At 45.8% G+C, this 15,685-nt stretch overlaps 1 protein-coding gene across 6 annotated transcripts in view; it reads left to right on the forward strand.

Annotated features, from left to right (window-relative positions):
* The window catches only part of LOC116971961 (collagen alpha-1(XVIII) chain-like), a 288,785-nt gene extending 273,302 nt beyond the window's left edge, over positions 1-15,483 (forward strand). For all 6 annotated transcript variants that reach the window (XM_033019180.1, XM_033019181.1, XM_033019176.1 and 3 more), the window contains 8 exons: positions 9-98; positions 5,349-5,377; positions 9,731-9,859; positions 11,345-11,489; positions 12,347-12,411; positions 15,024-15,152; positions 15,238-15,297; positions 15,397-15,483. In XM_033019180.1, the coding sequence (XP_032875071.1) occupies positions 9-98; positions 5,349-5,377; positions 9,731-9,859; positions 11,345-11,489; positions 12,347-12,411; positions 15,024-15,152; positions 15,238-15,297; positions 15,397-15,468 (719 nt within the window). In that variant the 3' untranslated portion in view covers positions 15,469-15,483. The remainder of the gene's footprint in view (positions 1-8; positions 99-5,348; positions 5,378-9,730; positions 9,860-11,344; positions 11,490-12,346; positions 12,412-15,023; positions 15,153-15,237; positions 15,298-15,396) is intronic.
* The last annotated feature ends 202 nt before the right edge of the window (positions 15,484-15,685 follow it).

A 15,685-nucleotide genomic window follows, 5' to 3' on the forward strand; every position in this document is an offset into this window, starting at 1 on the left:
TCTCCTAGGGCTGAAGGGGGAGAAAGGTTCTTTTGGATTACTTGGAACGAAAGGTGGTAAAGGTGAAAAGGGGGAGCTGGGTTCCCCAGGAATACCAGGTATCGTGAAAGGTTTTATCCCTTTGCAATGTTAAAAATTGAAACGTGCGAGACGAGGTAGTTTTAACAACGTCATTTGTATGATTTGAAAGCGATTACAGTATTTCCCGTCAATGAAGACTCACCCCCATTTTGAGTTACTAAATTTTGAAAAAAGGCTGGCGGGACATAGAATTTCTCACGCTCGAAAAAAATAAAAATAAAAAATAAAATTAAAGAAAGTAACAACTCAATTCGCCCAAGGCTTCCAGATCTCCTCCATTCTGAATGACTGAATGGGTGGGGGGTGGAGGGTGACAGCAAGTGGGGAGATTGTGGGAAAAACGAGAGCACACCAGGACAAGTTGAATCAGTTGGCTTACTCCTGTGTCAGCACGAGTAACCTAAATTGGTCCCTTGTTCCCTCTGACACAGGAGTAAGCGCCACCGCCCCTGTCCTGTTATCCATCGCCCGCTGATCTGCTCCGCTCTATGATCTTTGCTCTTGAGCTGGTCCCCTGACTGTCCGGTCTACATTGAAAGACACGGACCGGTCAGTGAATGCCATGCAGTATCACCCAGCGCAGCAAGTGAGGCCATGTCCTGCTCCCGGCAGCAGTCGGAATTTAAGGATTTGCGGGAAGCAGCTGACATGAGCGAGGCCGGCGAGCAGCAGGAGAGAGAAGTTCCAACAGAGAGCACTGCCAGAAGTGAGCGGGGACCGGCAGAAGGAGCTGAGGTGGGGGCCACATGTACACCCAAGCTACTTCCCTGCCCAGCCACAATGTAGTGGCTACGCGCCCTGAGCGCCATGGCAGCGGTGAGTGAGTGAGTTGCTGGCATGATCCCCGACCCCCTCCTTCTCAACGCTCCTGCCCGTGCTAATCCGGGCCAGACTCCCCACACGTTGTGAAAGGAACTCCCCCCCCCCCCCCCAGCAGCGCTATCCTTTTAGAGCCGCTTCCCACTTTACAGCCACTTCCCATCAGCTGCCAGCAATGAGGGATAGACTTGGCTATCCCCCAGTACAGCAACATTGTTCTTGATGTTGCTGTACTGAGGGATAGCTAAGTTTATCTTTCTTGGCTAACAACCTAACCTTCGGCCTCCAAGACGCAGGTAAATTTTCGTGCCTTATTTTTGGGTAAAAAATAGCGCCTTCATTGCCGGAAATACAGTATGTCATGTTATATCTGATATTCACCAATCTCAATTAATCAAAAATAATTCAGCTCACTTTTGTATTTTAAACAAAAAATCCCAATCCTCCCCAAATGGCCGCCCTCTGTGGTTTGCCTATGACTTTGTGCAGCATTAAATTGAGGCCCATCCCTCAAATGGCATGGACTGCAGCAAAGGCTTGAATTGGGAATTAGTCATAGAGTGATACAGAGTGGAAACAGGCCATTCGGCCCAACTTGCCCAGACTGGCCAACATGTCTCAGCTACATGGGTCCCACCTGCCTGCATTTTGCCCATATCCCTCCACACCTGTTCTCATCCATGTTCCTATTGTACTGTTTTTAAAACATTGGGATAGTCCCTGTCTCAACTACCTCCTCTGGCAGCTTGTTACATACACCCACCATCTTTTGTGTGAAAACGTTACCCCTCAGATTCCTATTAAACCTTTTCCCCTTCACCTTAAACCTATGTCCTCTGGTTCTCGATTTACCTATTCTGGGCAAGAGCCTCTGTGCATCTCCATGATCTATTCCTCTCATGATTTTATACACCTCTATAAGGTGCCCCTCATCCTCCTTTGCTCCAAGGAATAGAGTCCCAGCCTACTCAACCTCTCCCTATAGCTCAGACTCTCTAGTCCTGGCAACATCCTCGTAAATCTTCTCTGTCCCCTCTCCAGCTTGAGGCATCGATTTAAAGGAATATACGTTAGTAAGTTTCACTGCATTGATACATATGAACATGAACATTCAGTCCTGTATCTAATGTGATTCAGCGGAACCATCAGTCAGTAGGTTTTGTATTCAGCCTCCATTCGGAGACTTAAGTGCATGTTACAGACTGGCACTTCAGTTCAGCTCTGAGAGTTTGGGGATATCATTGTTTGCACGAACATTATGTTTAGTTTAGTTTAGTTCAATATTGTCACATGTACCAAGGTACAGGGAAAAGATTTAGTTTCCTTGCTATCCAGTCAAAGACAAGATTGTACATGATTACATTCAAGCCGACCACAACGCACAGAGAAAGGGTAAAAGGGACAACATTTTGTCCGATTAAGGATAGTTCACAATTAGCCTCATAGCAAATATAGAACATCCCATGGGAGTATTTTGAAGACTATTAAACAGTTCTCCCAAATGACCAAGCCAACACTTAGCAATAAACCAACCTCTGAAGAAGGGTTTCGGCCCGAAACGTCGCCTATCTCCTTCGCTCCATAGATGCTGCTGCACCCGCTGAGTTTCCCCAGCAATTTTGTGTACCTTCTAGTAAACATATGTTGTGTTCATCATATATTGATTTTTGTTTGGCCATACTATTCATTACTTGGCTGCCATGTTCCCAAGTAGCACCTCAAAAGAATATCATTGGCTGCACCATGCTTCACGTTGTCTTGGCAGTATAAGCGTATATATATGGCAGTATAAGAAATATACATTTTAATTTTAATTCCTCTGATTACACCAATTCAGATTTTGAAGAGTTAAAAATTATTGCATTAAATTATTTCTGAATCTTGAGAGGGAAGTATCTTTTTGTAAAAGAAAGAAACAAAATGGCTGCATCCTCCTGTTAGCCACACAGGTAGTACTGACTTAGTCACTTAAATTTACTGTGAAGCACACAAAAAAGCTGGAGAAACTCAGCGGGTGCAGCAGCATCTATGGAGCGAAGGAAATAGGCAACGTTTCGGCCCGAAACGTTGCCTATTTCCTTCGCTCCATAGATGCTGCTGCACCCGCTGAGTTTCTCCAGCTTTTTTGTGTACCTTCGATTTTCCAGCATCTGCAGTTCCTTCTTAAACATTTACTGTGAAGCATATGTCCAAATCACAACCAGGGCACTTTGCAGACTTACAAATACGGGGGTCTTCTTCTTTTCATGTCCATCTTGTTACAAATGTTGACCTCGCTGTCATCATCCGTCCTGAAAAGGACCCGAGTTTCCGGCGACAATCAGTGGAAGCCATCGCTTGTCGCAGTAGATGATGGTGGTAGCAGAATTAGCTCAGGACACTTCCAGTTTCCAGCCCCGCGACGTGGACGCTTCTGCTATGGGGCCAATACGGGGATAAATAACTGGGATTGCACCACAGCTATAGTGGGGAGAAGAAAAGATTTGCCATTTATATAGCAGCTTTTCTCCTGACCTACCAAGGCACTTTACAACCAATTGGAAACCTGTTGGACAATTGTCATCTTTCATCCTCATGAATTTGGAAATGTTTGTGTACAAGAGTCTGGAGTTTGACGACCCTTATGACTTTAGAGGGGAATACCAATAGATATGGGGAGCTACTGTAATTTTTTGATATTCTGGATAGGGACTGAGCAACTCAGAAGATATTTCACAAATCACTGCCAGGAACATTCTGAGCACTGAAACGCACTGCCCAGTATTCCTCCACCTCACATTTTTATATTTCTCAGCTTTTCCTTATTTTAGGGAAGTAAATTGTTCATCCAATCTATACACTTTAGATCTATCACACATCGATCTGTGATACATCTGTCCCACACCTCCAGATTCAGCGGCAGTTTCTTCCCAGCTGTTATCAGGCAACTGAATCATCCTACTACAACCTGAGAGCAGTGCCGAACTACTATCTACCTTTTTGGTGACCCTCGGACTATCCTTGATCGGACTTTGCTGCACTAAACGTTATTCCCTTATCATGTATCTGTACACTGTAAATTGATCAGTTGTAATCATGTATTGCCTTTCCACTGACTGGAAAGCACGCAGCAAAAGCTTTTTGCTGTACCTCGTTACACGTGACAATAAACTGAACAGGACACCTAGTGGGTCTCAGTATAATCCCATCAATTCTACTCTCCCGCCTTATTTTCATGTAACCTATTTTCTATCATATAGCTATTAATAGCCCCCAATTCTAATGCCTGTGTCAATACATTAATAAACTAAAGTCATAGGGAGGGCTGCCCTTTATTCTGACTATAGAACTGACAGCTGTAGTTACAGGTATTAGTTCTGCTGGGTTGTAGTACACCCCATGGAAGAACGCAAGCTGCTCTCTGACAAATGTGGTAACAGCCCAAAGATAGACACAAAATGCTGGAGTAACTCAGTGGGACAGGCAGCATTTCTGGAGAGAAGGAATAGGTGACCTATTGGGTCAAGACCCTGCTTCAGGCACCCCAATATCTTCTACTGCTGTCCATCATAAAGGGCCTGTCCCACTGACGCGACCTTTCAGCGACTGTCTTCGACCTTCAAGCTCGAGGGCACTCGCCTGAAAAACCTCCAGCTGGATCGACCCTCAGCGATTAAACCGCGAGTCGGATCTACCGTCTGCACTCACACACACACACACACACAAACACATCGCAAAAGCGGGGGTCAGGGAAAGCGGGGGAGCGCTGTCTGAAATTCACACCCGCGATGAACAGGAAGGTAAAAGACGGCTGGCACAGTGTACGGTAAGTCCTTTAGAGAGCGTGGAGGGTGGGAGGGGGAGAGAGAAGGGGAGAGAGGAGGAGTGAAGGGGAGAGAAAGGGAGGAGAAGGAGTGGAAACACATTTAAGAAGCCCGACAACTTTTAATAAAGTTTAGCGGGCATTTAACATTACCGGTCGGTTTTCCTTGGTTCTGAAAACTCCAATGAGCCAATTAAAATGCCCGGTCAGCAAAGGAGATTGCCTACGGCTACCTCGCCTGCCTAGAGACCCCACTCCACTTCACTACGAGTTCAAAAGAACCATGCCGACCAATTTTTACTCGCAAAAGAATTTTCAGCATGCTGAAACATTTACCTCGACCAAACTGAGGCCGTGAGTATGTGGGAACTTCCCTCGAGCATGAAGGAGAGTTCCAGTGACCTCCTATGGCCTCCTAGGACCACGTGTCGACCGTGCTGCGAGTTTGAGTCGAGCACAAACTCTTCTAATCGCGCAAATTAGGTTGCCGCAGTTGGACAGGCCCTTAAGGATGCTTCAATGTAATGACAATATTACAATTCAGGGTACAAACTTCAAGAATGGTGTAATTTTCTGTAATTAAGCATTAATTATTTTGTTTGTTTAAGTTTATCATTGAATTTTACGTGTTTTCAATTTCTTTTAGGTCCCTATTCACCATATCACAGCCATAAAGTAAGTACCAAAGCAAAATGCTGCCAACCTGAGAAATCTTAATGAAAATAGAAAATGTTGAGAATCTGCAGCAATCCAGTCAGTCTTTGCTATCACAACTACAACAGCAGCAAGTGTCAGGGTTGGTGAACTTCCCACTCTCAGGTGCATTCATGTGAAATCAAGTTAACTGTTGACAGGTTTTATCACTTGTTTCCTTCAGAGTGGTAAGTCTACGACAGCAGGACAAGCAGCATCATTGGAGAGAAGGAATGGGTGACGTTTCTGGTCGAGACCCATATTGGGGTGCCTGAAGAAGGGTCTCCACCCGAAACGTCACCCATTCTTTCTCTACAGAGATGGTGCCTGACCCGCTGAGTTACTCCAGCATTTTGTGTCTATCTTCGGTTTAAACCAGCATCTGCAGTTCCTTAATGCCTGACCTTAATGAAAATGTTCTCACATCAACGTGGCCCGATTGAGTGATAACTTCAGATGGAGTTTTCAATATGCTAATGCCAACATATAATAACATGAATAATATAATTCTATGAGCCCTGCTATGGACACGGTTTAGTAAGTTAGAGAAGGCATTAGACTTGCTTGAGTTGGTGTTTATGTTGGATTACAAAGAGTCCTTGTACAGAGAGTGCCCAGTCCCATTCCCAGGGAGTCTGTGCAAAAACTCTGTATCTTCAATCAATCAATTTTATTTGTATAGCACATTTAAAAACAACTCACGTTGACTAAAGTGCTGTACATCAGTGCAGGTACTAATGTGCTACATACAATGGTAGACAGACCTAACAATACATACATAAACTGTTCACAGCGCCCCCTCAGAGGGCCTCAAAAATGCTAGAGAGTAGGTTTTGAGCCTCGACTTAAAGGAGTCGATGGAGGCGGCAGTTTTGATGAGGAGCGGGATGCTATTCTACAGTCTAGGTGCTGCAACCGCAAAAGCGCGGTCGCCCCTGAGCTTAAACCTAGACCGCGGGATAGTCAGTAGCCCCAAGTCGGCCGACCTGAGGGACCTAGAGGTAGAATGGTGGGTTAGAAGATTTTTGATATGGGGGGGGCAAGCCTGTTAAGGGCTTTGTATAAGAATAAGAGGAGCTTGAAGTTGATTCTGTACCGTACTGGGAGCCAGTAGAGAGGTCAGGATCGGGGTGATGTGGTCCCTTTTACGGGTACCCAGAAGTCTCGCTGCGGCTGTTGTGGTCACTGCTGTCTCCGGCCGCTTTGAGGAAGACTGTTTCCTACTGCACTTAACATAAATTAAGATCAGTTTATCAAGGCCACCCAATCCAAAGTTATCCATTTATAAAACCTGGGTAACAGATCTGTTGTCATTATCTGAAGATAGACACAAAATGCTGGAGTAACTCAGCGGGACAGGCAGCACCTCTGGATTGAAGGAATGGGTGATGTTTTGGGTCGAGACTCTTCTTCAGACTGAGAGTCAGGGGAGAGGGAGACTAGAGATATGGATGGTTAAGGTGTGAAAACGACACCTTTCAAGCAGATGAGCATGAGTAGAATGGTTCATTGTTAGCCGAGGGGAAGGAGACAACAATGCATTCAATCAGTGAAATTAAATCAGAAGGACAGTAGAACTAGTCAAAGAACTAGGATGGGGGAGGGACAGACAGTGCGGGAAAGCAAGGGTTGCTTGAAGTTAGAGAAGTCAATATTCATATCGTATGGTTGTAAGCTGCCGAAGCGAAATATCTAAAAATGTGATATCGCGAAATGTCATTATCTTGTTTGGCAATCAGCATTTCTACTTTAACAATCGTTGAAAGCCTTGATTAATTATAGACCCAGTTTCTGAGTTAGAGATTGTGTTATTAGGTCCCATTCCAGAGACTTGAGCACAAAAGTCTGGATTAATGGAGTTCTGTACAGCCAGATACAAAATTAAACTGAGGCCCATCTGCTCTCTCAAAAGGCTGTAAAAGATCTTGCAGCACCAGTTTTAAAAAGGCCAGAGGAATTGTCTCTATTATTAGGTCGGTATCACTATGTTCTTTGTGAATCTTGATTGATTAAAAGATATGGAAACAGGCTCTTTAGCCCACTGAGAATCACGCCCTCAAGCAAACTCTCACGCCCTCACGCTGATCAGAAATTTCTCACGCTTTGTGGTGAGAAATTCTGTGATCAACAAAAATGTCAAAACTCGGATAAACTGCATGGTCCGCGGGTGTTGGAGAGCCGGGGCTGAGGGGGGGATGGAAGCAGCGGGCGGATACAGATGCGGGGAGCCGGGACTGGTGGGTTTGCGGGGCTGACGAGTATTTGCGCTGCTAGCGAGTCGCTCGCTGCAGCTTCGGCCATGGAGCACTCCGGACAGTGCGAGTGTCTCGGGCCGTCGGAGGCGTCGGAAGCGCCGCTGCCGTGAGAGTCTGTGTGTCGAAGGGACAGACTCTCAAAGGGAGGTGGAGAGAGAGAGAGGGGAAGGAGACGGAGAGAGGGGAGAGACAGAGGGGGGGGGTGAATGGAGAGAGAGAAGAGGGAGTGGGGGAAAGAGGTAGGGGAGGGAGAGGGGGAGAGGGAGGTGGGAGAGGGGGGGAAGAGAGAGAGGGGTGAGAGGGAAGAAAGAGGGAAGAGAGAGGGGGTGGAGAGGGAGGAGAGGGTAGGAGAGAATGGGAGATAGAGAGGGGGAAGAGAGGGGTGGTAAAAGAGAGGGGGCAGAGGGAGAGAAGGGGAAAGAGAAAAACGTGGGAAAGAGAGAGAGATGGGGGGGCAAAGAGAAAGGAGAGAGACAGAGGAGAAAGAGAGAGGGGAGAGAGCAAGGGGGAGTGAGGTGGGAGGGAGATATGGGGGAGAGAGAGGGAGAGAGAGGAGGAAAGAGAGATGAGAGAGAGAGGGGGGGGAGAGAGAGGTGAGAAGGGAGAGTGTGTGGAGAGGGAGAGGGGGAGAGGGGGAGATAGAGAGGGAGGGAGAAAGAGAGAGGGGGGCAGAGAGGGGAGATAGAGAGGGAGGGAGAAAGAGAGAGAGGGGGAGAGAGAGGGGGAAGCGAGGGGGAGAGAGAGGAGAGAGAGAGAGGGGGAGGGAGAGAAGATGGGGAAAGAGAGAAGAAAGAGAGGGGGGAAAGAGAGGGGAGAGAGAGTTAGGGGAAAGAGAGGAGAGAGAGAGAGTTAGGGGAAAGAGAGGGGAGAAAGAGGGAGAGAGGGGAGGGGGGGGAGGAGAGAGGGGGGAGAGTGAGGTGGGACGGAGAGAGGGGGAAGAAAGAGAGGGGGAGAGAGAGGGGAAGAGAAGAGAGAGATAGAGGGGGGAGAGAGAGAGAGGGGGGACAGAGAGAGGGGGAGAGAGAGAGGTGGGGAGAGAGGAGAGAGAGGGAAGGGGAGAGAGTGAGACGGGAAGACAGGGGAGAGAGAGGGGTGAGAGGAGAGACAGAGAGGGAGAGAGGAGAGAGAGAGGGGAAAGAGAGATGGAGGGGAGAGAGCGAGGGGGGTTGAGAGGAGAGAGAGTGCATCCTGGAGGACAACCAGTGGCTGCTGGAAGTAAGTACCAAGCACTGGGTAGAAATGGTGGAAGATAGTGGACTTCAAATGGGGGAGGTTGGAGAAAGCATCCTGTTTGCCTGCTAGATGTTCACTTACTGTAACTGCAGGAAAAATGTTCCCGATGTTGGGGGCGTTCAGAACCATGGGTCACAGTTTAAGAATAAAGGGGGGGGGGGCAGTTAGGACTGAGATGGAGGACAAACTTTCTTCACGCAGAGATTTGTGAATCTGTGGAATTCTCTGCCACAGAAGGCAGTGCAGGCCAATTCACTGGATGTTTTCAAGAGAGAGTTAGATTTAGTTCTTGGGGCTAACAACATCAAGGGATATGGGGAAAAAACAGGAAAGAGGTACTGATTTTCGATGAATAGCCATGATCATATTGAATGGCAGTGCTGGCTCGAAGGGCCGATGACCTATTCCTGCACCTATTTTCTATGTTTCTATGCTTGAGTATATGGCAATAAAACTCGACCACGTGATTTTGAAGCATTCATGCATGGTGGAGGTATAATGTAGTCATAGAGTGATACAGTGTGAAAACAGGCCCTTCGGCGCAACTTGCCCACACCCGCCAACATGTCCCAGCTACGCTACCTGCTTTTGGTCCATACCTACAAACCTGTCCTATCCATGTATCAGTCTAACTTTTTCTTAAATGTTGGGATGGTCCCTGCCTCAACTACCTCCTCTGGCAGCTTGTTCCATACACCCATCACCCTTTGTGTGGATAAAGTTACCCCTTAATAAGTTACCTCTTAATAAGTTACCTCACCCATTGTTGGCAGCCCTGATATAAGTGTATGTTAATTTTTCATCAGTCATCCTGAGTTATAAAATTTCTCTTTACTTTATTCTGAAGGGTGAAAAAGGAGACACTGGAGCATTGGGCGAGAAGGGGGAAAAAGGAGAATCAGGTGGCAGCTTGTTCCTGCCTGGTATACCTGGGCCACTAGGCCCCATTGGGCCTCACGGGAGACCTGGGCCTGTGGTAAGTAACTCAGCAGAAAATCCTCAACATATTCCTTCCTCAGCCACGCATTCACTATGACAAAGACAAATGGTCAGATCAAGAACCCTGCACTTACAACAACTGGGACTTGAAAATACTGTCTCAGTGTACTGCTGCTATACACTTGTGCTGTATCTGAGATGCTTATCTAATATTATGTAAGTGCTTATGTATAGTGATACTTTTACAGTACTGTAGACATAAATGAATTTCACTATACCTAGATACATGAGGCAAATAAAGTGCCACACCATACCGAATGGTATTAGAAATATGCCAAGTGCCAGAAAATTGTGACGTTCATCTTAATATAGCATCACAATACAATACAATACAATCACAATAATATTTTATTCGCCAAGTATGTTTTGCAACATACGAGGAATTTCATTTGCCAAGTCAGTCATACAAATAAAATGCAAGGGAACACATGAAACACATTTTAACATAAACATCCACCACAGTGACTCCACATTCCTCACTATGATGGAAGGCGAAAAAAAGTTCAAATCTCTTAATTTCTTTGTCGGGGGCTTCAAGCCTTCCGTTGACGGGACGATCTTGACTCCCGTAGCCGACGGCGTTTGGGCCCTCCGTGTCGGGGCGATAAGCTCCTGCATTGGGGGGGATGTCAGCTCTCCATGCTGGGCGATCTGACCCCGCTTCAGGGCTGGTCGAACCTCTGCGTCGTTGGAGCTCCCGACTCGGTCTCTCCCGAGACTGCGAGCTCTCGATGGTAAAGTCCGCAGGCCGCGGTTGGAGCGATCCCAGGCAAGGGATCGGCTCCGATGTTGAGTCCATGCCCCACGGTGGGGCCCAAAGTCAGTCCGAGGAAACCTCCATTACAGTTACAGGCATCACAAGTTAATGAGTGGGAACAGGTCTTTCACATTCTGGATCTGTTACCACCTGTTCTTCCCCAGCACCTTTTTGAGAGAATTAGTGTGCTTGCAATGAAAACACTACACTGTGATCTGTTATGAAGATGACTGCAGCCTCCTCTTTAACTCTTCTTTGATTGTACTGTTATTTTCCCCTATTGCGACCAAGTGGCAGACTGAATAATCTCATGCTTTTTTGTCCTCTTATAATCCTTTGAAATCTTGAAAATCCCAGTTTGACGACGTTCTTCACGTTTTCAGTGCCAAGGGCTAATTTCTCACGTTCCCTTCCGTAAGCTAACACTCTCTTACCTGGTAGTGTCACAGTGTGTCAGCATAGCTTTAGCTCCCACTTTGTTGCAGATCTCACAAATGTAATATCACCCAAACAAACGAAAAATACTGCAGCTTTGATAAACGTGAAAACAAAAAAAAAAGAAGGCCGTAAATACTTCTTTACAGCCTGATAGACAAGCATCTCAATTCTTCTTTTTAATTCTTCTGGCTTTAATTCGTTCTCTCTCCAAAATAAAAATGCAAGGCCTCTTCTATTACACATGGTTCACTTTCTGCCTCCCTGCAGGGACCCAAAGGTGAATCTGTTATTGGACCGATGGGCCCGCCGGGAATGCCTGGAATACCAGGTTCTCCAGGATATGGAGTTATGGGTGCACCAGGACGTCCTGGACCCCCTGGAACTCCAGGATTGCCGGGAATTTATGGATCAGGTGAGTCTGCTCAGATATTCAATATTGAAGGTCAGATTTCAATTTTAGATGTTCAATACTGAAACATAGAAACATAGAAAATAGGTGCAGGAGTAGGCCATTCGGCCCTTCGAGCCTGCACCGCCATTCAATATGATCATGGCTGATCATCCAACTCAGTATCCTGTACCTGCCTTCTCTCCATACCCCCTGATCCCTTTAGCCACAAGGGCCACATCTAACTCCCTCTTAAATATAGCCAATGAACTGGCCTCAACTACCTTCTGTGGCAGAGAATTCCACAGATTCACCACTCTCTGTGTGAAAAATGTTTTTCTCATCTCGGTCCTAAAAGATTTCCCCCTTATCCTTAAACTGTGACCCCTTGTTCTGGACCTCCCCAACATCGGGAACAATCTTCCTGCATCTAGCCTGTCCAACCCCTTAAGAATTTTGTAAGTTTCTATAACATCCCCCCTCAATCTTCTAAATTCTAGCGAGTACAAGCCGAGTCTATCCAGTCTTTCTTCATATGAAAGTCCTGACATCCCAGGAATCAGTCTGGTGAACCTTCTCTGTACTCCCTCTATGGCAAGAATGTCTTTCCTCACATTAGGAGACCAAAACTGTACGCAATACTCCAGGTGTGGTCTCACCAAGACCCTGTACAACTGCAGTAGAACCTCCCTGGGAACTGGGAATTCAAATTCACTATCAAAGGCCGCAAGATGCCCGGATGCCTGGAGATCAAGATGAAGCCAGAGATACCTCGGTTTTACATCACCAATGGAGCTTGTCGTCGCTGCGCTACAAAGTGGCCGCGTTGGAGTAGAAACCCAGTTCTCACCTTTCAGTGACGTGCTCTTCTTACGTTACAGGCATTGCACTTCCTGGACCCCCAGGACCAGCTGGCCCACCAGGACGAGGAGACAGTGGCAGCTTGGTAAGTGGAAGAAGACTTGGCAGATGAGTGCAGTGTAGAGGAACGTGGGCAGGCTGAACCATATAACCATATAACCATATAACAATTACAGCACGGAAACAGGCCATCTCGACCCCTCTAGTCCGTGCCGAACACATAATCTCCCCTAGTCCCATATACCTGCGCTCAGACCATAACCCTCCATTCCTTTCCCATCCATATAACTATCCAATTTATTTTTAAATGATAAAAACGAACCTGCCTCCACCACCTTCACTGGAAGCTCATTCCACACAGCTACCACTCTCTGAGTAAAGAAGTTCCCCCTCATGTTACCCCTAAACTTCAGTCCCTTAATTCTCAAGTCATGTCCCCTTGTTTGAAACTTCCCTACTCTCAGTGGGAAAAGCTTTTCCACGTCAACTCTGTCTATCCCTCTCATCATTTTAAAAACCTCTATCAAGTCCCCCCTTAACCTTCTGCGCTCCAAAGAATAAAGCCCTAACTTGTTCAACCTTTCTCTGTAACTTAGTTGCTGAAACCCAGGCAACATTCTTGTAAATCTCCTCTGTACTCTCTCTATTTTGTTGACATCCTTCCTATAATTAGGCGACCAAAATTGTACACCATACTCCAGAATTGGCCTCACCAATGCCTTGTACAATTTTAACATTACATCCCAACTTCTATACTCTTGAACCTATACAATGAACCTTTCCATTGGAAATCCCTGGAGAACACAGCCATGAATCCCTGGAGCGTCCTTCATGCCAGGAGTTACACTTCACTGTAGACGTCACAGGGTCGCATCTGACTTGCAGTTATGGTCTTTCCTTTCTTCAGATAGTTTGTGTAAGAGTTGAGAGGGTTTTCCCAGGAGAGGTTGAGTTGAATGAGACAATATCCTTTTAAAAGTAAAAATGAATCTCATGAAAATATACAAAGTTCGCAGCAGGCTGGAGAGTTTGTGAACAGGGAATCATAGTCTGTGAGCAACAAGGCATTTTTACCTGTGAACTTGTCTACTGGAAGATGTTGATAACAATAGGCTCACAGCAGATGATACACATGGGTGCTCGATTCCACCCTCAGTTTTCACCCTCACTCAGTGTTATGAATTCTATGCTCTAGAGTGGTCAGGTCATGTGATTGAAGCAGAATTAGGCCATTCGGCTCATCAAGTCTACTCCGCCATTCAATCATGGCTGATCTATCTCTCCCTCCTAACCCCATTTTCCTGCCTTCTCCCCATAACCCTTGACACCTGTACTAATCAAGAAGCTATCTACAGTATGTGTAGGAAAGAACTGCAGATGTTGGTTTGAATCGAAGGTAGACACAAAATGCTGGAGTAACTCAGTGGGACAAGCAGCATTTCTGGGGAGAAGGAATGGGTGACGTTTCGGGTCGAGACCCTTCTTCAGTCTGAAGACCCGAAATGTCACCCATTCCTTCTCTCCAAAGAATCTATCAATGTCTGCTTTAAAAATATCGATTGACTTGGCCTCCACAGCCTTCTGTGGCAGAGAATTCCACAGATTCACCACCCTCTGACTAAAGAAATTCCTCCTCATCTCCTTCCTAAAGGATGATTGCACAAGCCTCAAATAATGAAGCAATCCCCATTCAAAGGTAGCAAGACATGGACAATATCTGGACTGGGTTGGTAGGTGGCAAGTAACAATCATGCCACACAAGTGCCAGAGAATATGCAGCTACTAACCTACAATAGTAGCTGGATATTCAATGGCATTCCCATCACTGCATCCCCTACTATCAATATCCTGGGGTTACCATTGACTAAAAACTGAACTGAAGTAACTATATACATAATCTAAACCTAAACTATATCTAAACTAAATCTAAATCTAAACACAACACAAAACCGTCTCCTTCAACCACATGGCCAATGTGGTATAAGAAGCTCATGGGCTTATTTGTCGTCTAGACTGATATCCTCAGTCCTGCTGCTTTGCCACCTCTGTCGTTTCTCCAGATCTCTTGTAACCCCTTTCCCTCCTCTACACTCACATCTCTCATTTCTCTCCCATCTCCCCTCATGCCCAGCCGAAGCTCTCCATGTCCATAGGGCCCACGTGCCTCAAAAATGAGGCAGTTTCCATCTTCTCCTTACTCTCCAACTTCCTTATATGTCCCTTGTCTAACATTTGATTTATGCCAAGTTTGTTGGGGATACAGGGAACTACAGATGCTGGTTTACAAAACAAAATAGTCTGCGGGTCGGGCAGCTTCTCTGAGGGACAGGGAAATGCTGTTGTCGCTTCAAGGGAACTTGATTGAATCTGAGATAGACACAAGATGCTGGAGTAACTCAGCGGGACAGGCAGCATCTCTGGAGAGAAGGAATGTGGATTGTATCTAAAATTGACATCAGACCAGAGAAAGTGACATTGGAACAGAAGTAGGAATGTCTTAAAAAATGGGAATAACAAGATTTAGAAAGGGAATTCCAGAGTTTGAGGCCGAAAGCGGGAAAGTTTTGGATGGGCTCTGTTTATGTGGTTAGAACTTTTATCCTCATTACTATCCTGTAACGTTTATCTCATTCTGCTCCTCATTGTTGAATACTTTAGTTTGAAATCTCATCTTGTTTATATCATGTATTGGAACAGGTGGCATTGTACAGGAACATGGACTTTATGCATAAAGCAACTTTCTCCGTGTCGGAAGGTACCCTGGGCTATGTGGCAGATAGGAGTGACCTATACATTCGAGTTTACAATGGCTGGAGAAAGCTCCAAGTAAGTGCCTAAAAATGAACACTAATTCATAAATATATTCTTGGATCAATATTTTAATATGTTTTTTTTGCCATATTTTTGCCAGCTTGGTGATTTGATTCCTGCTCCAGCTGATGACCCATTCCAATCATTGAACACTTACTCAGTAAGTTAACACTTTAAGCCCGCCGCTGAGATTAAACTGAAGAAGAACACTTCTCAATAAACTGATAACTTTATGCATGTGTTTCTTTTTGTCCATCAGGCTCCAAACACATTCCCAAAGATAAATGATCAGAAGCCTGCTGTAAGTGTGCGTCGTTTTTTAATGTTGTAATGACTCAAGGTGTTCAATCTAATTTCTAGCAATCTGCACCTAGTTTCATAACTGGTCAAGATCCAATTCAAGATGATGCATCATTAAAAAGAGAGATGGGATCTGGATCTTGTCACTGTGGACTGTAAGGAAATTACTTCCTATACAAATCAATCTGTCTATGATCTAGATCTGCAGGCCAAGTGCAATATTCAGGTTTAGGTTTAGGATTATTATT

Source organism: Amblyraja radiata, chromosome 4 (assembly GCF_010909765.2).
Source record: "Amblyraja radiata isolate CabotCenter1 chromosome 4, sAmbRad1.1.pri, whole genome shotgun sequence".
Lineage (NCBI taxonomy): Eukaryota > Metazoa > Chordata > Chondrichthyes > Rajiformes > Rajidae > Amblyraja > Amblyraja radiata.